Source organism: Barbus barbus (assembly GCF_936440315.1).
Source record: "Barbus barbus genome assembly, chromosome: 5".
In the NCBI taxonomy this organism is placed as follows: Eukaryota; Metazoa; Chordata; class Actinopteri; order Cypriniformes; family Cyprinidae; genus Barbus; species Barbus barbus.
Window position 1 is genome coordinate 1,954,989 of NC_136733.1, and position 26,879 is coordinate 1,981,867.

The 26,879-nt window shown below is 35.7% G+C and overlaps 1 protein-coding gene across 1 annotated transcript in view; it reads right to left on the bottom strand.

The window, feature by feature from the left end:
* Positions 1 to 23,586, bottom strand: part of tspoap1 (TSPO associated protein 1) — a gene marked incomplete at both ends in the record, with an annotated part of 111,680 nt that extends 88,094 nt beyond the window's left edge. The window contains one exon of the mRNA XM_079417078.1: positions 22,666 to 23,586. Coding sequence (XP_079273204.1) covers positions 22,666 to 23,586 — 921 coding nt within the window. The remainder of the gene's footprint in view (positions 1 to 22,665) is intronic.
* Positions 23,587 to 26,879: the final 3,293 nt, after the last annotated feature.

A 26,879-nucleotide genomic window follows, 5' to 3' on the forward strand; every position in this document is an offset into this window, starting at 1 on the left:
ATAGTAAGAAACTGCCTATAATAATGTGAGCAGAAACTCAATACGACCTTAAACACGACTCATTACCAACCATCGTCCTGTTCAGATGTCAAATGACATTGTCCTGAACTAAACTCAGCCTGATCCATGAGAAAACGGCTCATTTAGGGTGAAAATTAAGATAATAGAGAAGGAAAGGACTATCTGCTGGTTTTAAAGTGGTTATTTGTTCTCTGGCTCTAAACGGAGCTGAAAACGTCCAGCTATCAAGATCACTCAAGGACTCTTTGAAAGAAAACCTCTCTCTTGTGATGTCAGACTGAAGGAGCATCTACTAGTTTTGGAAAAGCTGAAATCAATCTTCTCCGAGAGCTCCAGCAGAGAAGCACAGAATGGGAGAATCCGGATCGATATATAAAGGGGTCGAATCTCCTTCAAAACCCCCTTACACACACAGTCTTCCCAGAGGTGTCTTACAGCTCAGCGCTATTAATCTGATAACATGATTGCTCATGTTGTCAAAGGGATCTATCCATTCTGATATTGTAGATCTTTTACGACAGCAATAGACACTAAAGAAAATTTGCCAGAATTACAGGTTATAACAGGCTTTTATCATTGCAAACAGGATTTGTGACAGAATAACTTTGAACCGGACAACAACATGCGCAGGTCATATTTTACTTCTAAAACTAAACAAGGAAATAAAGAATATTTTATATTAAAAAAATGAAGCCTATTTTTAGGAAATATCACATTAATGCAATGTGGAAAAGAAAAAAAATCAAAAATAGCATATTAACATCACAACCAGTGATATACTATTATAGTTTATGTTGATATTCTGAACTTGAATTTTTATATTCTGTTTTTTGTTTTAATTTTAGTTAATGTATTGTTTGTTTGTGTGTGTGTGTGTGTGTGTAGTCTTTGTTTTTTTTTGTTTTTTTTATATGTTTTTATAGATTTCATGCAGTTTTGTTTTAGTTTATTTACTTTTAGTTATTTTACTACTTTAACATACTAAACAAAATTGAGAAATATTGCCTTGGCTACTAACAGATTTTGTTTTTTTTTATAAATAATACAAAAATATATAAAAATTAAAATTATAAAGTTTTTATACTTCAGTTACAGTTTTTTTATATATAATTTCAGTTTATGTACTTCCTGTAATTCTATTTTATGGTTTTAGTTTTAGTTAACAATAATAACCCTGATCACAACCACATGCTCATTAACATATTTACATATACCTTTAAGACTTCTGTATTGGCTTTGACAAACTTATTTGAATATGCATGTGCAAGTAATAGCATATAAATCAGCATTATACGACATAGAAAATGAAAATATATTATTAAAAAAAAAATTATATTAAAAAAATCTTAGGACCTAATTATTGTAAAAAATTATAATAAATTATTAAATTGTTAAAGAATATACAAACACACACACACACTTTAAAGGTACAGCAGCAAAAACAGCCTGCATGGAAAAGGATCATGAAGAACTAAAGTATGACTGACTTTGAAAGAAAGAAACCTTGAATAATCATATAAACAACAACCGTAAAAAACAAAAACACAAAAGTGCAGGATAAATGTGTTTTAAGTGTGACACTGGATGTCACAGTGGTGGAGGCTGCAGTGTGAGACGGGACTGTAGATGTCAGATCTGCTCTCAGTCAGAGATTTACTGTGCTAAAGTGTCACCTTGGCCACCCCGTGCAGACAGCGGGTGTTTGGCAATCTGACAGGTGCTGTGTGTGTCGACGAGTGAGAGTGTGAGTGTTTCACGCCTGGTCTGATACAGCATACGTTTAACATAAGCAAATGCCCTAACAAATCTGCACAGAAAAAAAAAAAACAGAATCACAGTGTTTGATAAAAAAATAAATTGGAAAAAATTTAATGTATTTCATAGGGCCTTAATTTAATTTTCATTAAACTTTTAATAAAATAAAAAATGTAAGCTTCATGATTTTAATTAAGTAGATATGCTTTTCGATTACTAAAATCTAATTGAAATGGAATCCACAAAAATCAGATGGTCTCTTATTTATATATGAAGAGAGTCATGAACTACCAGCACTGTGTCCTTGAATAACTCACTGAACTTCAGGTTACTCTAGTGGTTTGTATCTGAAATAAGTGCACTCACTTTAAATCTGCTAAATGAAATACACCCTAATCAGTTGATGAGTGCTTTGTCTGTCATCCAAAAACTGATTCAGCCCATGACAGATGGGACACAAAGCCAAAAATAACAGTTAACAACAGCCTTTTAAGCAAAATTCAGTGAAGAAATGTGAGAGGAATAAAACAGGATGTGAGGGATTGAGCGACAAAAGGAGAAACAGCAGACTCGGCATGTAATAAAGTGAGAGATTTAAAGGAGAAGACAGCAAACATGGAGAGGGGGATATCTTCAGAGACCACCCGTCTGTGCAGGAGGAAGATTAATAGTCTGAAGACAAACCAAAACACGATGAGAGAGAGAAAACATATGTGTTTTGTTCATGCGTGTCCTGGGGCGTAATGTTAGATATTCTTACAGCCTCATAACATCATATCAACCCTCTTAAAACATGCTTGTATATAACCAGCAAACTCCATTTCACTACAATAGATGAACTTATTCATACTGTCAGAAACATTCAAGAGCCACAATTATATCTGCTAACATGGCCTGCATCAATGATGTTGTTTTTCTGTGATTTCCCATTAACGCTTTACAGCAACAGAATCAGGTTTGCATTCATGCATTTAGCAAAGCGACTTGCATTGCATTCAAACTATATGCATTTCTATCAGTTCTTGCAGTTCCTGGGGAAAACTATGTGAATTCAGAAAGGATTCAAACCAGTGCGTATTTCAATTTCAGTCCTACAATTTCAGTATTGAGCCACCAGTTCAACAAAAAGTGATTTGAGCATGAAATGGAAGTGAATCTTCATTCCTACGGAGATTAAATACTGAAATGAATAGAATAGTCCACGAGTCAATGCCCACAATGAATCAACCTTTGATTGAATCATAATTAGGATAGATTTTTTGTTCAAGTGAATCTGCTCGGAATGTCAGTGCAGATTATGCAGCCTGTTCTAAAACACAATGTTTTCTTCAATATGTTTATACATTTAACATTGCTGTGCCTATATGAGAATGCATGACAAAGCAGATAGTAGCCAGGTGGTCAAGCTCCAACAATGATGCAAAACCACCATAAAAGTTGCTCATGCAACGGTTCACTATATTCATGGTCTTCTAATGTCATGCAACAGTGTTGTGCAAAGAACAGAGTCAAATGCATGCTTTTGCTGAAAATCGCTTTAGCTGAAAACATTCTTTGGTTGAAATCTGGTGCCTTTAAAACATGAATTAAATACATATGTATTTACATGTATTCAAAAACACAACAGAAGGACAACAGACACATTGGTTCTGATGAATGTGCAGAAAAATTCAACATGAACACTTAAATCATGAACATGCTAATTATCCAGGAGAAATGAATATATATCTGAACTTATTTATTTGCATACATTTAGAAACATCACAATACCAAAGAAGAAGAACGTGCACATAAACTTCAGTGGCTCACAGACAAACCTAACATTATGTTGCTTTAATCGGGCTGTTGGTCTTTTTTGGAGCTTGAAATGACACTGCAACAAAGCAAAATGTACATGCTAATCACAAACTGCTAAACAGAATATTTATTCAACTCACTGCAAATGAACAAAAACACACAAATTCACCTCACTGTGGTCTGTATCGGAGGAGCAAACAATAACCATCAAGAAACTAGTGGTGTTCAATAAGAAGTGAACTAACATTTGAAGGAAACCCCTAAAGAGAGAACGCCACCAAATTAGTAGGTACACATGAGAATAACAAAGAACGCAGCATCAAATAGCTGGTGTAGATCCACACTGGACTGAGACAGGATGATAATTTGGACGTCCTCTGAAAGGCCTTTTAAATACCAGACAGTGTCTCAACTGTGTCTGCCCCCCGCAGGGCTGGAGAGCATGTCACAAATCAGTCAGGACGACATAAGGGCACCACACCACATCCCTGCCACCAATTCAATCATGCATGAGCCAAAATCCATCTTTCTATTCATCTATCCATCCCAGCTTCCCATGGGAGCACCTCTTCCTCTCAACCCTCATTTCTATTTCTGGCCCTGCAGCTCCAGCCTTTAGAATTCGTAGCCCTTTAAAGGAATAGTTCAACCAAAATTCATTTACTCACTGTCATGTTGTCAGAACACAAATAGAAGATTTTTGAAGAATGACATTGCAAATCGGTCACATCTGTCAAGCTTCAAATGGCACAAAAAAGGATGATAAAAGTAATGAATTATGATTTTTATTTACTGTATGGTTTGTATTTGAAAAGACATGAGGTGAGTAAATGAGAAAAAAATTGGTGAACTATTTCTTCTAATTGGAAACATTTACAAATTTTTCAATGCACAGGAAAACACTAATCTTCCAGACTTTTGAGAACTTGACCAAAAACACAGCACAACCAAGCTCTATTCGCTAGAAAGTGTCTGGTTGTGCACTGATTTTTCCCTTAACCAGTGACTCGTTTTGACGGAATAGTTTACCCAAAAATTAACATTTGTTAAAAAATCCTCACCCTCAGGCCATCTGAGATATAGATGACATTGTTTCTTCATCAGATTTGGACATTTAAACATTTAAATATTTTACTAATAAAAACCCAGTGTGAATCATTTTTAACTGAATTGGTGCATGAATCATTCTAATGAACATATATGCAATAAGATTAATCATTTAATTATTCAGCTCGCTGAATACGGTGCAAATTACGATGTGACAAAAAAGTCAGTAATGTCATGTTTTGTCATGCTATGCTGCTACTTGTGGCTCATTACTGGAGTCCAGTTAAACACTACTAGATTAACTAGTTGCTGCCCCACATGAGAAAAGAGCACACGTGTGCAGGTCAAGGTCACTTAAGCCACGCCTTCACACCTTCATAATGATCACTGAGGTCAGTAACAGGCACAAAACAATCTGCAGCGCTGCTATTGATTTTCAATGAGGCCGCATTAAGAGAATCCTGCGCTGTCCCACATTAAGTCTGCAGCAGCAGCAGCGGTGAATATGGGTTGAGGTCACTCGCTGCATCTGAATTTAGCTGCTGTCCAACACATTGCAGACAAGATGCATGCATCAAACCGACAGCTCAGTAAACACTTACTATTCTGCATGTGTTCGGGATTCACACGATTGATTTCTGGATGTGTTTCCGATTCGACTAGACCTTGAACTCTGACACTGAACAGCAAATGAATAGAGTAACAACCGGGTGAAATACTACAGGGATTTTCACACCTGGGTTAACCCTGAATAATGGAAAGATTTAACCCTGGGTCAAGCCACATTTTACATGTTAAAAGTGGGTTCGCACTGCTTTTAACCCTTGGTAAAAAAGTCTGAAACAATGCCGCACTACAGAGAGTTCCAGAACAGTCAACCAATCATTAATTGCATAGATGCTTTCCTCATTACATATTCATTAGCTTAGTACAGAAACTTTCCCACAGTGGGTTTAGTTTCAGCTTTCGGTTAAAAATGCATTCAAACCATTAAAAGGACTCACACAGACACACATTAAGATCTGAATTGTGACATTTCCACATAAACTCATATATTGCATAATAAATGCACATTATACTTGCACAATTACTTATTAACATCATAAATATGCAACATCAAGAACGTCAGCTCAGGGTTTACAGATGCACAATGTGAAATCTCAAACCTAAATACCCAAGATTAATTGCTAATAAAGGATACAAGTATTAAAAGAGTGAAATATGGAACAAGGTAATGCAACACTACATTAATCAAGGCTTAAAAAAAGACTCAATGGCCTAAAAAAGAATAGATAATATCAAATGGGTCCAACTGGTTGTATAACAGAAAGACTGTAAGAGGCCCTCAAAATCTGCACACAGAAAATATTTTCGGCCAGCAAAACGCACCTTTCCGAAGCCTCCCGCCTCGCATCCGTTAAGCCCTTCGTAGAGAGAATGATGCCGTTTGCACAGAACGGCTGACGGCACCGTCACGCTGCCGTTTCCATTAGTCGTGGTGGAGGATCCCAGGTTCATCCCGCTCAATGCATCTGACGCTGACGCTCGCTCCTCTGGCTTCGCTCTGTCGGGATGCCCGGGTCCAGCCGGAGGCTCGGGTTCACCGCTACTCATCTCTGGCGTGGATGAACTGTGCTGAGGTGGTTCGGGGGGGTCTGGCCTAGTACATAAGTCATGCATTACTCCGTTTCTGAGTGCAAAGATGGGTTTTCAAGGATGTCTCGAGAAGGGTATGTTCGCAACTAAAGACATGGAGGAAAAACAACAATCTTCCAAGCCTTGAAGAAACGCTTCATCTAGAGTTAAAAGCTCTTCTGGTCCAGCCTGTAAAATGCACAGCAATAAGACGCTTATCAACGACCCAAAACAATTCATGAATGCAAGTGAAAATGCAAAAAATCAGCACAGCTGTTGCAAATTCTTAAAGAAACATTACCAAGCTCAAGTACCTCAAATCAAGTGTATCGCTCTCAAAATAACTCCCCCATTATATAAAACGCAGAAATGTTTTGTAAAAAAATGCATTTCCAGTACAAAATGAAATCCTAGATGGAGAGACGAAGCTCTGATGATGTTTAGTCCCAGCGTGTTGCCGTCATCCATATATTACTCGACCTCCTGCTGTTGATACAAAAGACTCAACGACTGAGAAAAAGAGACATCCGGTTTGTATAAAAAAACAGTTTGAAGCCAACGCAGAAGGTGACGTCTTATTTTCTAACAGGTCTCTTAATTTCCTCTCTCTCCACGGTCTGGATTTGCACTCGGCTCATTGCGCCGTCCTCTCATCCTTATCTCCTCAGCTCGGATGTGCCAGTTCATGAAGGAGCGATCCTGGTTTTCAGTGATGCTTCAGCGGTCACGCTGGATCTTGGTGCTCTGCCTAAATGTGTGTTTGGGAAGATAACAACATTAAGATGAAGAGGAGGAGAGCGTGTGGCTGAGCGAGTGAGCGAGGCAGAGGGGGAGAGAGAGAGAGGTGGGAGGGGGGGTCCTCCAATTACACTCAAGCAGGCTCTGGGAAGGAGCCAATCCCGGTGGCAGAGCAGGATGGTTTCCATGGAGATGACGCTGGAATGATGTCGCTCTATTGATCGTCAAAGAGGCAGCGCTGCTCGACGGAAAAGACCAAAGGATGGCCACACGCGCTTTCTCCAATATTAGCATTGAGAGACAAAGGTAGTGATGACGTACAGTGCCTGGAATGTGGAATCAAACAGGAGAGTGTGGAAATATCAAAATACACAACCGCAAAGCATTATTACTAGGGATTCTGTCACTGAAATCAACAGTGACCCTGTTTACTCTATTAATGCATGCTGCTGGTCTTACAGTGAACTATTTATCAAATGCATGTCTTCAAAATCTTAAATTAAACAATTTGTTCTGCCTCAGAAAAGACTGATGTCAGTATTAGTTAATGTTAAACAATGATCAATCAGCTGTTCAGTCATTGGTAGTTGATATTCTGCTGTTGTAAGTAATGACACCTCTAATATCTTGCCAATAGTTAAAATGGTAACACTTTACAATAAGGTTACATTAGTTAACATAAAATACTAATGAAAATCTAAGGCATTTGGTAATCTTAGCAAATGGTAATTTCAACATTTATTTATACATCCAAAGTTGTTAATATTAGTTAATGGATACGAACTAACAATAAAAAGTTTTTATAACTTTTTAAAATAAACTAATGTTATCATCAAAGATTAATAAATACAGTAACAAATGTACTGCTTATGGTTAGTTAATGTTAGGTAATACATTAACCAATGATAACTAATGGGATCTTATTGTAAAGTGTTACTATCTAGTAAAGGTTACAGCCATAATAGATGACAAATAAATAAATAAATACAGATAAATACAGACCAGGGTTATTATCATTAACTATAACTAAAACTAACAAAAAAAATTCAATAAAAAAAAAATTGTTAATTGAAATTATTTAAAAAAAAATGGCAACAAACTGAAATAAAATTAAATTAAACCTAAATAGTAATATTTACAAGTAATAATAATAAAATAACAATAACTACACTGAAATTAAAACTTATAAAAATAAAAGTGAATCTAAATGTTCAATAAAAACTATAATAGGAATAGCAAATAATAATAATTGCAAATAATACATGCACCAATATAGGTGCATCATTAGGGCCCAAGCCAGTAAGGCGCAGCAGGGCCCTATTGTTCTTCTAAGGATTATTATTTTTAGGGCCCAAGCCAGTAAGGCGCAGGGCCCTATTGTTCTTCTAAGGATTATTATTTTTTTTTTTTTTTTTTTTATTTTTTATTTCAATCATCCGGGCACTTTTGGGGGCCTTAACGTGCCCGAAAACTCTCGAAAATTGGCACGCACATTGGAACCTGCGGCCATTAGGACGCCGCTGAGGCTGGGACCCGGGCGTGGCACAGGGGCTCTACGGCGCCCCCTGGAAAATTGTCAGAAAACACGATGTATAGCTCACACATACTTGCACGTATTCATATGAAACTCGGTACACATATAGAACTCATTGAGCCGAACAACTTTCACGCTGCATGTCTTAGGCTCCGCCCAACAGGAAGTCGGCTATTCAGGGCTGTTTAAAAAGCGCATGCTCTGGAATTTGATATACTCCTCTGAGGATTTCCATACGATTGCCACCAAACTCGATGAACATGATCTCAAGACATTGGGGACGCTAAATTGCGAAGATATTTTTGATATGTCGAACGGTTTGCCCGTGGCGAGGCGATGAAGTTATGGCGAAAAATGAGACCCAGGAAATGCCTAATAACGTCCACATACATTGTATGATGTAGATCAAACTTCAGTGATTTGTTCGTGGTATGATGCCGATCGGATAGATGTGACTATTATGACTGAAAGTTATAGCGCCACCAACTGGCTGCAGGAAGTGTGTCGTTTTCAAAATGCTTTGAATTCAGCATCTTATTTTTACTCGATTTGCTTCAAACTTCACCAGAATAATGTCAAAACACGGCCGATGTAAAACTGTGAAGGGAATATTGATATCTAAAATTATGTTGCCATGGCAACGTGTCAAAGTTGAAAATTCGTTTCTGGTGATTTTGAGGCAGATAACATGTTTAGAATGTCATGAAACTCAACACACATATGAGTATTAATGATAGTTAGACACTGGAAAAAGCTCATAAACGGGCGTGGAAGAGGCACTCTATAGCGCCACCTTTTGTCAAAAATGGGGGGGTTAGTTTTAGCTACAGACACCAAACTCGGTACATAAATTGTTCTTATTAATCCGGACAACTTTCTAATTTACAGTCATTAGCTACGACCAACAGGAAGTCGGCTATATTTATTTTAATGTGGGTTTTTTTAAAAAACAGGCTGTAAACAAATTCATACTCCTCCAAACAGAAACACGGAAATCACACCAAACATTTTTTCTCATGATGCCAAAATACTGAAGATGCTAAATTGCGGACGGATTTAGGATATCTTGAACGATGATTTAATGGCAATTTATTAAAGTTACAGTAAAAAAGAGAATTCTTTTTTTTTTTTTTTTTTTTTAAGAGCAGCTTTCAAACACTTCATAAAAAATTACATACACAGAACAATACAGTCTGACGATATGTGATTAATTTCATGAATTTACAATACACTATGCAGAGGAGAAAATTTTTAAACTATCAGAGCTGCTTCTGATTGAGAGCTCCCTGTCACTGCAGCTGAGTGAGGGGTGGGGGTGGGGTGGGCTGTCAGTGACTGTGTGAGTGACTGTGTGGATTGAGCCAGTGGGTGAGAGAGAGAAAGAGAGAGAGAGGGTCTGTTTTTTAAAATCTTAAAAAAATGCTTATAAATCATTAAAGATTTTGATAACACTTTATAATAAGGTCTCATTTCTTAACATTAGGAAATGCATTATTTAACATGAACTAACAATGAAAAATATATTTTTACAGCATGTTAATTCTTCCATGATAGTATGAACTAACAAAGAACATTTTTTTTTAAAAGCATTTATTAATCTTTTTAATGTTAGAAAAATAGTCATGTTCAAAAGATAAACTTTAAAATTTAATAATATATTAACACATTTTGGAATTAATATTGATCAACATTAAATGGTATATAATTATTAATGATTATATATATATATATATATATATATATATATATAAAATGATAGCTACAGACACCAAACTCGGTACATAAATTGTTCTTATTAATCCGGACAACTTTCTAATTTACAGTCATTAGCTACGACCAACAGGAAGTCGGCTATATTTATTTTAATGTGTTTTTTTTTAAAAAACGAGCTGTAAACAAATTCATACTCCTCCAAACAGAAACACGGAAATCACACCAAACATTTTTTCTCATGATGCCAAAATACTGAAGATGCTAAATTGCGGACGGATTTAGGATATCTTTAACGGTGTTTTAATGGCAATTTATTAAAGTTACAGAAAAAAGAGAAAACTTTTTTTTTTTATCTTTTAAGAGCAGCTTCCAAACACTTCATAAAAAATTACATACACAGAACAATACAGTGTAAGGATATGTGCTTAATTTCATGAATTTACAATACACTATGCTTAGGAGAAAAATTTAAAACTTAGAGATCTCCTGTCACTGTACTTCTAATGTGTGCGGTAGGTGACTGGGTGGGTGACTGACTGTGTGAGTTCAGTGAGTGTGGAGGGGGGGAGAGAGAGAGAGAGAGAGAGATAGAGAGAGAGAGAGAGAGAGTGAGTCTGTTTAAACTTCTCAATAAAATCCTTAAAAAATGCTTATAAAGCATTACAGGTTTTGATAACACTTTATAATGAAGTCTCAATTGTTAACAGTAGGGAATGCATTAATTAACATGAACTAACAATGAGAAATATATTTTTTACAGCATGTTAATTCTTCATTGATAGTATGAACTTACAATGAACTAACAATGAACAAAATATTTTTAATATTAGAAAAATAGTCATGCTCAAAAGATAAAACTTTAATTTTTTTTAATATTGATCACCATTAAATGGTATATAATTATTAATGATGTAAATTAACAACAGTTAAATAATGTTGTTTTTTAACATTGGTTAATTCACAAATAACATTAAATATTAACAATATATTTTTTACTTTATTTATTTGTGTTAGTAAAAATTATTCATGTTTGTTAATGGAAAAATAAATCATTAAAAAATGCTTATAAATCATTAAAAGCTTTGGTAACTAATAATTTCTCATTTGTTAACATTAGTAAATGCATTAACTAACATCAACTACCAATGAAAAATATATTTTGACAGAATTTAAAGTTTTATATGTTGTTCTGTGTGTCTGTGTTTCACAGAGTTGATGGTTTGGATTAACCCTTTAATTGCCGTATCCCTTAAAACCAAACTGCCAGAGGGTTACTGTATTGTGTGTGCTCGCTGGGCACCGTTTTTCGATGCCACCGGGGTGGCGTATGCACTGGCGGCTTGGGCCCGTCATCGCTGCTCGCAGCTATATTTTTTTTTTTTTTTTTTTTTTTTTTTTTTTTATTTCAATCATCCGGGCACTTTTGGGGGCCTTAACGTGCCCGAAAACTCTCGAAAATTGGCACGCACATTGGAACCTGCGGCCATTAGGACGCCGCTGAGGCTGGGACCCGGGCGTGGCACAGGGGCTCTACGGCGCCCCCTGGAAAATTGTCAGAAAACTTGATGTATAGCTCACACATACTTGCACGTATTCATATGAAACTCGGTACACATATAGAACTCATTGAGCTGAACAACTTCCGCGCAGCATGTCATAGGCTCCGCCCAACAGGAAGTCGGCTATTCAGGGCTGTTTAAAAAGCGCATGCTCTGGAATTTGATATACTCCTCTGAGGATTTCCATACGATTGCCACCAAACTCGGTGAACATGATCTCAAGACATTGGGGACGCTAAATTGCGAAGATATTTTTGATATGTCGAACGGTTTGCCCGTGGCGAGGCGATGAAGTTATGGCGAAAAATGAGACCCAGGAAATGCCTAATAACGTCCACATACATTGTATGATGTTGATCAAACTTCAGTGATTTGTTCGTTGTATGATGCCGATCGGATAGATGTGACTATAATGACTGAAAGTTATAGCGCCACCAACTGGCTGCAGGAAGTGTGTCGTTTTCAAAATGCTTTGAATTCAGCATCTTATTTTTACTCGATTTGCTTCAAACTTCACCAGAATAATGTCAAAACACGGCCGATGTAAAACTGTGAAGGCAATATTGATATCTAAACTTATGTTGCCATGGCAACGTGTCAAAGTTGAAAATTCGTTTCTGGTGATTTTGAGGCAGATAACATGTTTAGAATGTCATGAAACTCAACACACATATGAGTATTAATGACAGTTAGACACTGGAAAAAGCTCATAAACGGGCGTGGAAGAGGCACTCTATAGCGCCACCTTTTGTCAAAAATGGGGGGTTAGTTTTAGCTACAGACACCAAACTTGGTACATAAATTGTTCTTATTAATCCGGACAACTTTCTAATTTACAGTCATTAGCTACGACCAACAGGAAGTCGGCTATATTTATTTTAATGTGGGTTTTTTTTAAAAACGGGCTGTAAACAAATTAATACTCCTCCAAGCAGAAACACGGAAATCACACGAAACATTTTTTATCTTGATGCCAAAATACTGAAGATGCTAAATTGCGGACGGATTTAGGATATCTTGAACGATGATTTAATGGCAATTTATTAAAGTTACAATAAAAAAGATAATTTTTATTTTTTTTTATCTTTTAAGAGCAGCTTCCAAACACTTCATAAAAAATTACATACACAGAACAATACAGTCTGAGGATATGTGATTAATTTCATGAATTTACAATACACTATGCTTAGGAGAAAATTTAAAAACTATCAGAGAGTTGATATAATGCTTCTGAGTGAGAGGTCCTGTCAGCCTGCAGCTGAGTGAGGGGTGGGGGTGGGGTGGGCTGTGAGTGACTGTGTGAGTGACTGTGTGGATTGAGGCAGTGGGTGAGAGAGAGAAAGAGAGAGAGAGGGTCTGTTTTTTTAAAATCTTTAAAAAATCCTTATAAATCATTAAAGATTTTGATAACACTTTATAATAAGGTCTCAATTCTTAACATTAGGAAATGCAATAATTAACGTGAACTAACAATGAAAAATATATTTTTACAGCATGTTAATTCTTCCATGATAGTATGAACTAACAAAGAACTTTTTTTTTAAAGCATTTATTAATCTTTTTAATGTTAGAAAAATAATCATGTTCAAAAGATTAACTTTAAAATGTAATAATATATAAACACATTTTGGAATTAATATTCATCAACATTAAATGGTATATAATTATTAATGATTATATATATATAATGATAGCTACAGACACCAAACTCGGTACATAAATTGTTCTTATTAATCCGGACAACTTTCTAATTTACAGTCATTAGCTACGACCAACAGGAAATCGGCTATTTTTTTTTTTTATGTGTTTTTTTTTTTTTTAAACGGGCCGTAAACAAATTCATACTCCTCCCAAGCAGAAACCAACAATTCACACCAAACATTTTTTCACATGCTTCCAAGATACTGAAGATACTACATTGCGGACGGATTTAGGATATCTTGAACGGTGATTTAATGGCAATTTATTAAAGTCACAGTAAAAAATAACACTTTTCTTTTTTTTTATCTTTTAAGAGCAGCTTCAAAACACTTCATAAAAAATTAAATACACAGAACAATACAGTCTGAGGATATGTTATTAATTCCATGAATTTACAATACACTATACAGAGGAGAACATTTTCAAACTTATCAGAGTTCTCCTGTCTCTGTGCTTCTAATGTGTGCGGTAGGTGACTGGGTGTGTGAGTTCAGTGAGTGTGGAGGGAGAGAGAGAGAGAGAGAGAGAGAGAGAGAGAGAGAGAGAGAGAGAGAGAGAGAGAGAGAGAGGGTCTGTTTAAACTTCTCAATAAAATCCTTAAAAAATGCTTATAAAGCATTAAAGGTTTTGATAACACTTTATAATTAAGTCTCATTTGTTAACAGTAGGGAATGCATTAATTAACATGAACTAACAATGAAAAATATATTTTTTACAGCATGTTAATTCTTCATTGATAGTATGAACTTACAATGAACTAACAATGAACAAAATATTTTTAATATTAGAAAAATAGTCATGTTCAAAAAATAAAACTTTAAAATGTAATAATATATTAACACATTTTGGAATTGATTTTGATAAACATTAAATGGTATATATTTATTAATGATGTAAATTAACAACAGTTAAATAATGTTGTTTTTTAACATTGGTTAATTCACAAATAACATTAAATATTAACAATATATTTTTTACTTTATTAATTTGTGTTAGAAAAAATTATTCATGTTAGTTAATGGAAAAATAAATCATTAAAAAAAGCTTATAAATCATTAAAACCTTTGGTAACTATAATAATTTCTCATTTGTTAGCATTAGTAAATGCATTAACTAACATCAACTACCAATGAAAAATATATTTTCACAGAATTTAAAGTTTTATATGTTGTTCTGTGTGTGTGTGTTTCACTGAGTTGATGGTTTGGATTAACCCTTTAATTGCCGTATCCCTTAAAACCAAACTGCCAGAGGGTTACTGTGATGCTTGTGCTCGCTGGGCACCGTTTTATCGATGCCACCGGGGTGGCGTATGCTGACGGCTTGGGCCCGTCATCGCTGCTCGCAGCTATATTTCAGTTTTATTATAGTTAACTAAAACTAAAATTAAAACCATAAAAAAAAAACATTTGTTCCTTGAAATAAAATAAATATTAACTGAAATAATATATTATATATTATTATATATTAGTTAGTGCTTTGTAATTCCAACAGAGGGCAAAACGTATAGGTGTGTTCGACTTGGAGCAGCACCGCGCAGACGATCAGCGCATGACATCAAAGTACCGCGAGAGCGATTCGAAAGCATGCGGTGCTTTGATGTCATTCACCGATCGATCTGAGTGCCGCTGTAGAAGATGATGTCATAAACGTTTAAAGCCGGCACATGAAAGCAAAACAATGACGGAGGCAGAGGATCAAACCTCTTCCACAATTATTTTTGCACCTTCACATTTTGAATCCCAGCTGCCGGGAAAACATGACTAAAATGGTATGCAAAGTAACATAGCACTTTATTTGATTTCAGAAAGTATTTTTTTCTGCTCATTTTGTTGAACATTTGACTATATTCATGTGCAAGTTCAGGGTTTTGGTAGTTTAAATATACACTGTGTATGTTTATGCTCCTGAAATAAAAGTTTAGAAAGATGTGATGCATTGTTTTCGTTAATATGACTCATATACAGTCTCTTTTAAGGGAATAATCAACTATTTTCCATTGTCTAGTCTTAATAAGCAAACACAAATCACAAATTGTAATATCGAATCGCAATAAAAAACTTTTTCCCCATGGTCTAGAGTTAAAAACAAAAATCATAAGCAATATCGCAACATCGAATCGCAATACTTGTAGAATCGAAATTCTTAAAAAAAAACAAAAAAAAACACGCAATACATATCGTATCGGCACCCAAGTATCGTGATTGTATCGAATTGGGAGGTAGGTGTATCGTCCCATCCCTAGTATACTATTCATACATACATAGTCAAATTATTCACACACCAGATATAATTTTTTATATTTTTTTAACAGTGGGTGAGGATAGCAAAATAAAGTAAACTGTGACATATTGTACCCAAAATTCTGCGTACAGACCAAACACTATTCAGACACTTTATATTTTGCTCATGCAACCTTTTTACACCACAGACTGAACAAAATTAAGCATTGCTTGGTAATTGTTTGCCCGAAATTGGTATTATCTAATTGCCATATAGCCATATATATATAAAAAACAAAAAACTAAAAGTGACAAAAACAAAACAAAATAGTAAAACTTATTATATTTAATTAAATTATATTTAACTAAAATAAAAATGAAAACAGAAAATCTAAAAATAAGAAATGATTCAAAATATTAATAAAAACTATAATTATGGAAGTCATGTAATTTGATGACAGACAGACAAATACATACAGAAGCAGATTAAACGCACTGAAAACCCCAGTGGTTTCAAATCTAATTATCCTGCAATGCTATCCACCTCTGTGGAGTTCAACTGGCTCGCTCTCATATGGAAAAACGCTGCGCTAATTGCCTCTCCACAGAGCAAACACACACAGAGATAGAGTGTAACCCTCACGGGGAGGAGAACCCAACTCAGGCCGATGAACCCCCCCCGTGCGTGTGTGTCTGAGGTAAAACACACGCTCCATTAACATCTCATTAGACGTCAGGTCTTCACACAAAGAGACACAATTTCATGGGGTGGTTGCGGTGCTCATGGCTGCCTCGTCAATTACAACGAGTTTATATTCAGATGGATTGTACTGCTCGGGAGGTACATCTCATGCAATGAAAAACTATTGAGGGAATTCATTAGACATCCCAACTGAATCGCAATTGCTTTTAAGTTTTTGAAACCATTTTCCTAATTGGAAGTTCAGGCACTGAACAGCATAAAGGATGGACTCGTCCTAATTTAGAGCTTCAATGCAAAACCAAGAGCAAAAGCACAGACAGCAGAGGTTTTGCTTTTCTTTTCAATATATAAATGAGATTTATCATCAGTGTCTTGGCTTAAGCAGGGAGGAAAATGAGATCAGCAGTGAATGTTTGCCAAATAGTCTAAACAAGCTGACTCATGTACCATACAGAGAGATACAAATATATGGACATGTGACCCTGGACCACAAAACCAGTCTTAAGTGTCAATTTTGTGAAATTGAGATGTATACATCATCTGAAAGCTGAATAAATAATCTTTCCATTGATGTATGGTTTGTTATGATAGGACAATATTTGGCTGAGATACAACTATTTTAAAATCTGGAATCTGAGGGAGCAAAAAAATCTCCTTTAAAGTTGTTCAAATTAAGTTCTTAGCAATGCATATTACTAGTCAAAAATTAAGTTTGATATATTTACAGCAATAAATTTACAAAATATCTTCATGGAACATGATCTTTACTTCATATCCTAATGATTTTTGGAATAAAAGAAAAATGGATAATTTTGACCCATACAGTGTATTTTTGGCTATTACTATAAATATACCCCAGCGACTTAAGACTGGTTTTGTGCTCCAGGGTCACATATAATATATCCAACTTTTTCCACATAATTACAGTGCGCTCACGTAAGGCAATATACTATATAGCAACTGTTTGATTGCATGTGTTGTCACATAATGTATATTATCGCCCAGCTCTAATCTGATAAATATGACTATAAGGCATGAAGATATTGGGATTTTATAAACATTGACACCATTATCTTCTGTGAAGCTGCTATGGACAAAATTGTGAAAAGCATTATACAAATAAATGTGACAACGTTTTGGACATATATACAACATAATGAACAAATTTAACTCAGAATTGTTTGGAGAGACCAATGAATGTGATGTGGTGAGAAGAGAGGAGAGAAAGGAAAAATATTGCATTTGAAACAAAATATTAAATGAGTAAAATAAAATAAAAATGTAAATGTATTCAACAAATTAAAATAAATTATATGAAAAAAAATGTAATAAAATAAATAAAAACGAGACATTTGGATTACACCAGTGTTACTTTAGTATGATTGAGATACTACTATAGTTAGTAATATTTTGGATTGGTTTTTATTTTAAGATTTTCTGTTTTCATTTTAATTTAAGTAAAAGTTTTAGTAATTTTTTGTGTTTTTGACATTTTTATTGGCTTTTGTTTTGTTTTTTTAATGTCGATAATATTTAGTCTTTTAATCTGTACACATTTTTTCTTGATTCATAAAATTTGACTTCAAAGACCCAATGTTACACAGGGGAGAAAAACATGAGAAAGAATGAGGCAAAAACAGAGTAAGATGATTCCGCGAAACCAGTTCATGAAACCAAAAACTAGACAACAAACTCACAAAAGAGACATGAAGTTCAGAAGCAGGTCTTCCAGACACAGAGCGGCTTTATTTTCTCCAGCATGAAAAAGCTTGAGACACATGAATGCTCTGTCGGGTCATGAACGTGCGTCTGCCGCTGTCACACTGCTGTTTGGGTTGATCTCAAGCTAATATCAATAATTCAGAGCTGCTCTGTGTAACCTCGCACCAGTTTTGGGAGGGGGTGACCCAGTTATGCCAAAAAAAGACCCCAGCGACTCTATTAGCTCAAAATAAAACATAAGCAACACACTACCTCAAAACAACAATCTCTCGCACTACATTTCAGTGACAACCAAAATGTATATGGTTGGAAGTAAGGGTGGGTGATACTGACCAAAAATATTGAAAACAAAAAGTAGACTTGTGCTGGTGAAACTGTTCCAAACATATATAACTTAACAGTATATAGATTCATGAATATTTAATCAAATGTATTGTTGCGTCAAAGAGATCTGTGAAGGACAAAGGAAAAGGAAAAACATATCTGAATCTAATACAAACTACAGAAATTAATACTTTTATTCTGCAAGGATGCATGACATGTATCAAAACTGACAGTAAAACATTTATAATGTTACAAAAGATTTCTAATTCAAATAAATGCTGTTCTTTTGAACTTTCCATTCATCAAAGAATCTTGAAAAATACAATGAATCATAGTTTTCACAAAAATATGAAGCAGCACAACTGTTTTCAATATCGATCATATTCAGAAATGTTTCTTGAGCAGCAAATCAGTATATTAGAATGATTTCTGAAGATCATGTGACACTGAAGACTGGAGTAATGATGCTGAAAATACAGCTGCAGATCACAGGAATATAAATTTTCACAATTTTCCTGTTTTCACTGTATTTTAATCAAAGTAATACAGCCTTAGTGAGCAGAAAAGACTTATTTCCAAAATACTTAAAAAAAATCTTACCAAACATTTGAACAGTAGTGTATATTTCTTAAAATAAACACACACCCACCACATGCCAGTGGCTTCTTCTATCCCACCAGCTGCACTGCATACCTATAATACCATAGTTTATTCAAAGCTATTTAAAGTCTTTCTTAAACAGATCAGAATATAACATAATGCTGTCTGTTTATGTCAAACGATATTAAATCACGCTGCTGTTTCAAAACAAATACGTGTACAAGATGCTAAATGCAAGAACATAATGCACACAAGAATTGTTATTTGTTTTGATCTGGTCACTGAGATTCGTAGCACCAAAACACAGTTTATATGTAATATCACACCACTACTTTTAATAGAAGCGAAATACAGTATGCATACCTATGCACAATTGCATATTGAAAATATTAAAGCATGCACAATTAAATATATGCATGTATACTTTATGAAAATATGAAATATTCAAATGAGCTACTACATTCGCTAAAAGTGCAGTCAATGCACTGAATCTGACCTTTCATTTTCATGAACCAGATGTGATATTAGATCTTATGACAATAATTTGATTGTTGTTTTCCCACAAAATTGCATAAAAATCTAAATTAAATGCTGAATTAAACAAACAACATTGTGAGGTCAAGTGACGAAGAAGAAGCATACTACTGTTTCAAATGTTTATCATTGCTTATTGCATGCTACTTCACATGCTATTTCTCTAAACAGTAGGCAGTATACAATTAGAGACATTAGTGACCAAAAACGATCTAATTAAATATCAGCTGTCTCCTGTAATGTGATTCACTTGTGTGGCTGCGTCCTTCAGTTTCTCTGACAGACGTGCCATTAACGGTTTCAAATTAAATGACTATAAACTTCCAACTCATTTAAACAGTCGTTCAGTCGATCGCTCACTCCCACAAACATAGACACGATTATACACATTATCCTAAAGAATTCATTAGTAGCTGATTATGTTTACTGCAAGAACTGGAACTGCAAGAAACACTGAAGGACTCAAATGAAGCCGCCTACATATTAAAAGCAGAAATTAGTGGTCTGATCTGTGCCAAGCCTTGTCATAAAGCTATCAAGCAAGACCTCAGAGCGATAACACAAAGCATTTCTAAACTCAGTTTTCATGCAGATTTCTGAGTCATTACTGTTTCACCTCACTGGAGCCACTGCAGTTTGCTTCCAGGTCAGAAAGGTCAGTGGACAACATGGTTAACATGGATTCGCACTTCCTACAAAGCTCAGGAACCAGCATCCTTCAGAGGACATCAGAGATTTATTTAACACTGAAAGCTCTACAGGCCAAACTCTTACAGACAATAATTCATAAACTGATGCATTAGTATAATAGGTATGGACCTACAGGTTTATCTCTCGCAAATCTTAGTTTTTAATCGGACCATTTTGAGTTTATACCCCACAATTCTGAGTTGATTTGACAAAAAATGACAAAAGCTACTAAAATTACTAAAACTTTAATTGGAAATAGAAACTAAAATTAATTTAAAATATTAATATCAATGATACTAAAATACAGAAATGGCAACTCTTTGCCCTCAAATATTTACACAATAATTATACTTTTGTTTATTAGAGCTATTGTCTCATTAAACAAGGACTGACAAGCTAACAGATATCTTTCTGATTCGTATGACTGTGCATTTGCAATCAGATATCAAATCTCTAGACCTGAAATGTGCACATAATCATCATTATATAAGATGAAAACAAATAAATTGAGCTAAATCATTGTAAGTGAGGTAATCAAGCCAACTGAGAAATAGATGCAGAAAGAATTGGTGCTTTCATTGAACCAAGATCCCATAATCCAGAGCTTAAACATCATAAGAGCCCTTGCAAAAATGTTCAGTGCATAAACACAATGCCAATGTACAAAGGTTCAACTTTTAGCCACAATCCATTTCTCTCCAAGCACAGGGCACAAAAAAAACATCAATTCTGAGGACTGAACAACACAGTTTAGTCTGCAGTTTCACACAGTTATTCTCTGTACTTCTGAATTATTCATAGCACCAGCAGACCACATTCATTCACTCTCTCCTCATGGTTTGCATTAGACAATAAAACTAGATTTATTAATTTTTTTGCATATTCTGAAGACTCTAAAATTCACTGTGAACTTTAAAACAATGTGCATGAGCAAAATCAATAGTGATGTATTTCTTAGCAAAGAAACTACTGATGAAAACAATATCTGTGTCACAAAAATGTATTTTTCTTCCTCTATTAAAATCAATGGAGAAAGCAATATTATGACGTTAAAAATATCCTAAAGATGGATTTGTTTTTTTACAAACACACAGCTTTTGTCTTCTCCAGATGTTAACTGATGGACTGGAGTGGTGTGGATTATTGTGATGTTTTTATCAGCTGTTTGGACTCTCATTCTGACGGCACCCATTCACTGCAGAGCATCTATTGCTGAGACACTGATGCAATGCTACATTTCTCCAAATCTGATGAAGAAAACTCATCTACATCTTGGATGGCCTGAGGGTGAGTACATTTTCAGCTAATTTTCATTTTTAGGTGAACTATTTCTTTAAAGACCAAGGGAACATTAAAGAATCTAGTAACTAAAAAGTAGCATGTGGGCTGAAATGCAGTAAAGTTGACTTGACTGTTTAGGGAACACTTCCTGACTGATTGCGTTCACTGTCAAAATCGATCACATCTAAAGAAGGTTAAAGACTCAGCAGCTCTGCCGAAATGTGCCAAGGGATTCTTTTTAAGAGGTGCCTTTATATGCGGAATCTAATTAAGGCTTATTTTGTTTGCAGGACGTGCGAGCTGATAAAAATCTGTGGAAGGACACAACCATACAAGCTCTCATAACTCACTTTCACACAAACAATTTGTGGTTCAAAAATACAAAATACACTAGCATTCAAAAATTTGGAGTCAGTAATATAAAAACAAAAAAAATTAATGTTTCTTTTTTAATTCAGAAAAGATGCATTAAATTGATCAAAAGTGACTGTAAAGACATTTTTAATTATAATATAAAGATTTTTTTTTTTTTTAAAAATCCGTTTTTTTTTACTTTCTATTCAAAGAATAAAAAAAAAAAAACCTCAAACTTTTAAATGGTAGAAAGAGAGAGCGAGAGAGAGAGAGAGAGAGAGAGTGTGTGTGTGTATATATACTGTATGCATGCAAATATGGAAACAAAGATTTTTGTCTATCCTTTAGTGTTACATGTTAGAAATATAAGGGCTTGTGAATGTATGTGGGCCATGTATACCTTTCATCTTGCAAGATGACTTCCCAGGGTATTTGGATTCTGTTTTCGTTGCTTGTCTTTTGGATCCAAATAAAATAATAAAGTGTGTGTGTGTGTCTGTGTAAAACCAAACCAAAACAATACTGAGCATATTTAGTTTTCAGGAATTGCAATAATTGGATTATCCAATTTAGCTGGATAAATGTCAAGCTTGGTTAATTGAACAAAACCCATGTTTATCCTGGAACTAAGCAAGTGAACCCAATGAGCAATGCATGAAATCCAGCTTGAGTACTTAGAAGAACATTCAGGGCAACCCTGAAGAAGAAAACAACAAAAATCCATAAAGTTCTTACCAGATCATCCATATTGTCCTCTGAACATCTGGATGGTGAGCACTTCTCCAATCCCTCATCAGATGAACAAGGCTCAGGTAAATCCTCTAGAAGATCTCCATCCTCGGTTGGAGATGAGCTGAGGGGAGACATTTTGCAATCCTGCTTCTTTTTCTTCTTCATTGGTTGAGAAGAATCGCTTCGGGACGTCTGAGATAGCGAACGAGACCGGAATAGAGTGAGTTTTCCTTCCTTACAGGAGTCTGGGTGGTTTTGGCCTTGCGGGAGAAGATGCACGCAACTCTTCGACCTCGGTCTGGATCGCTTCACCACGCAGGACGCCCCGCTATGGGCTTCCAGTAGGTGGCACAGGAAGTAGCTCTTCTCTAATTCCACTTCCTGTTGGAGACGCTGAAGGACTGCGACCTGCCGTCCATCTGACTGAGCAAGCAGCGTCTTTAAGACTTCCTCAAGTTTGCGATACGCCGCCCCGTTGCCTTTACATCCAGGTTTGAGAGCTTGAAACGCAGATCCACCGGCGATCTCATCTGCTAGCTGACGATGCACTTCTTGGGTTTGCCTGAGTGTCAAGTTCTCTGTACGTTTCAACTCCTGACTCCGCCAGCGTAACAAACGCCGGACCTCCGCTGCACGCTCCCGGCCAAGAGCTTCCCGCTGCCTCAGCAGCTCCAGCGTCTTCTGCTGCTCGTGTCGGTAGGTCAGCTCCCTCAGCGCTCGCTCCCGCTCTTCGTGCGCCTCCTCCCGTTGCCTCCGCAGCTCCAGAGAGAAGTGCCGGTGGGCCTGATGGTTGCGGCTGCGCTCCACCTCTAACGCCGCGCGGATACGCTCCACGTCACGGCACGGATTGGAGCCGGAATCACGCTTGCAGCTGCAGTGCTTCTTAGAGGAGAGAATCGGGGGGTTATCACAGTTTTCACCCATGATGGTGTTAATGGTGGACACACAGAAGTAGCATGCAGGTGGGATGAAAATGACGATGTTATACAGCAGACAGCATGCACACACAATCCAACATGCCAGCTGAAAAGAGCAGAGATGAAAGATGATTATCAGCATGCCGACAGAAAGATTCAGAAAGCTGTTATGCAGTGTTGGGAAAAGTTACTTTTAAAAGTAATGCATTACAATATTGCACTACTCCCTAAAAAAGTAACTAATCATGTTACTTGGTCACTTTTTATGGAATGCATTACATTATTTTGTGTTACTTTTTCTCATCTGGGCTGGGCTTGTTTGTTTTTAATATAAAAATTGTTATATTTTTGGCAAACGTAAAAGCCTTTTCACATCAAAAGTGAAACGAATAAGCTTCAGGCTTAAGGAAATGTAAATTCACATCTGTAGTAGAGCTGTTCATACAGCAGCTCAAACAAACTTTTCAACTGTGCTGCCATTCTGGATTCCATGAAGAATAGAACGCAGGAGAGGAAAGCTCAACTCTCTTCAGTAATAAAAATTTTTTACTAATTTCTATATAAGATCAATTAATATGGTTGCATTGGATCATCGAAGGTCAGCAGCAAAGACATTGGTTAATAAAATTGGATTAAATACATAAAGGATATTTGTGTTATTTAACATATTTAATTATTGCAGGTTTGCATCATATTCTGCGTTTGCTTTTCACAGTTTTTATTCATTTTGAGGAATACTGAATCTGTATTTGTGCAGGTGAGATGAGTAAATACATGTTGGCATGTATTCTAGAACTACAGTAACATCGTGATTCTACAGCGCACACAACGCCTCTGCACTTACTCCTGATTTCTCGCAACATGGAGTCTGTCAGTCAATAAATGGGACAACAAAGTAGCGTAACTGGCATTACTTATTTGAAGTATCTGAGTATTTGAAGTAACTCAGGTAAATTTAAAAGTAATGCACAACTTTACTAGTTACTTGGAAAAGTAATCTGATTACGTAACTTGTAATTGTTTCCCCCAACACTGCTGTTATGATCACATGCACCATCTTTACAAACAAACTGATACACAATGCAATCAGTCACTGAAGAGCTCAGGAAATATAGTGCACTCAAGTCAAAGTAGTCAGAAAGATCGTATTTACGCACATCAACTAGAATGACCATACATGGTCTTTTTCCCAGACAGGATTTCAAGCTTTGTTTTCCTATAGAGAGTCTCTCCACAGTCCTCCTCATATGCATGTGAATTTGCATTGCTTTGATCGTTCTCTCTAGATTCCACCTTCTCGCATGTCATCATTGCCTTCAGCAAATGTGAAAACAATAGGAAAACCAAGCCAAAATCTGGACATTATAGGCAATTTAGAAATCCCAGAAGGAACATATCCGGCAAAAAAGACTTATGATCACCCTACATAAACGTCATCACAAAGTCAGAATTATAGGAAACTCTAAACTTTCATTAAGTCTCCAATTCCTGAGTTTGTGGCATGTCACTGAGAAAACATTGCAGACAAAATAGATGCAGAGTCTGTATTCATGGTAAATTTGATGCAATTATTAAAATTATAGATATTTTTCAGTTACAATAGATCTAGCAAGTTGCATGTACAAAATATGACAGTAGTGTACAATTACGATAGAATAATATAACAATCCAGTTTACTTCGTAAATTGAATTTTAATAAAAAAAAAGATTTTTTTTTATTTAAAATAAATGTTAAAAAATAATATATTGATATAAAAAAACATACACAAGTATTTCTTCATAAACTGCACAAGACATAAAAATAATTTTTTTTTTCTTTGTAGAAAAACATCTGAATCTTGCTCTGACCAAAGTGACAGCTCGTGACCAACTTTCAAGAAGAATGCACCAATACTGCCCTTGTCTGAACAAGCATAACTAAACATGCTAAATAAACTACTCTGACAGTCAAAAGTTTGAACACATCCGGTTATATTTCATTTCAAAGTTTTATAATAATAATAATAAAGTCAATAAAATAACACAAATGTAAATATGGTAATGATGTAGTGATCAAAACGTGATGCAAATTTTTATTTGCAGCAAAATGTTTTTATTTAGAAACCTATTTCAAATATTTAGGCATAAACTTGTATATTAAAGGGTTTTGAGAAACAAGTGTGTCAAAACTTTTGACTGGGTGTGTATAAAGAGACTTTTCTGTAAATATATTTGGCGTCATGAAGGCATATTCCAAGACAACTGACAACTCATTTCCTTTTACACACACACACACACACACACACACACACACACACATACATGCTGAATCTCACCAATATATCACAGAAAACACCAAAGCCACTCTGTCCCTCAGAAATCTGTTATTGGTTTGAACAAACACACAGTCACAGTGATACAATGACACAGACGCGGTGATACAAAGATACAAAAGCGCGATGATACAAACTCTATGATACTATGTATCGTGTGTCCCTAAAACAAAACATTGAAGTGTCACGCTACAGTATAAGTCTCTTCTCAGACGCGTGTCAAGATCTCCACAGAGACTTTAATGAGAGAATAAACGAGCGGGATATAAACACTGACCTTCCTCCTCAGGAAAACTTCAAGATGCGCTTCATATATTGCTCAGTTCCACTGGAAACCTCCGCAAGACGCGTTTAAACTCGCATTAATCCTCTAGAAACCGCGTCAGCGCGATATTACTCGTTGTTTGCTGTTGTCGATGTAAAGGCGTCTTAAGCACCAGTTGCTTCTGTTGCACCACATCAATGTCCGGCTGCGGCTCTGGACACCAGAGATTCACTGAGGACACAGCGACCGCTGCTGGACACCCGGCGACAGTACAACACCCGTGTTTGCACGCTTGACTAGTTCATCATTTTAGGGGATTTAAAAAAAACAAAAAACATTATTGATAATAATTCAATATTTTATAATTTAGTGCAACTTTCCTAATTTTTTAAAGTGTTAAAAGGTGCTATTTGCAAAACTTCCTCTGTGTTTGGGCTTGTTCTATACACTAACCTTTTAATCTATAATACATGTGTGTTCAAATATTCTAAAATATATTCTAAAAATTGTTCTGATTTGTACTTTTTCCTAATATTGTAGGATTAAAATTCTTCTATTTGTTTTTAAATCCCTAAATGGGCTTGCCCCACCTTATATTTCTGAGCTACACCCTTACATGCGCACCCGTTCTCTCGGGTCAGCTGATCAGTTGTTCCTGAATGTGCCAAAAACAAAGCGTAAGCTTAGAGGGGACCGTGCCTTTGCTGTGGCAGCTCCTAAATT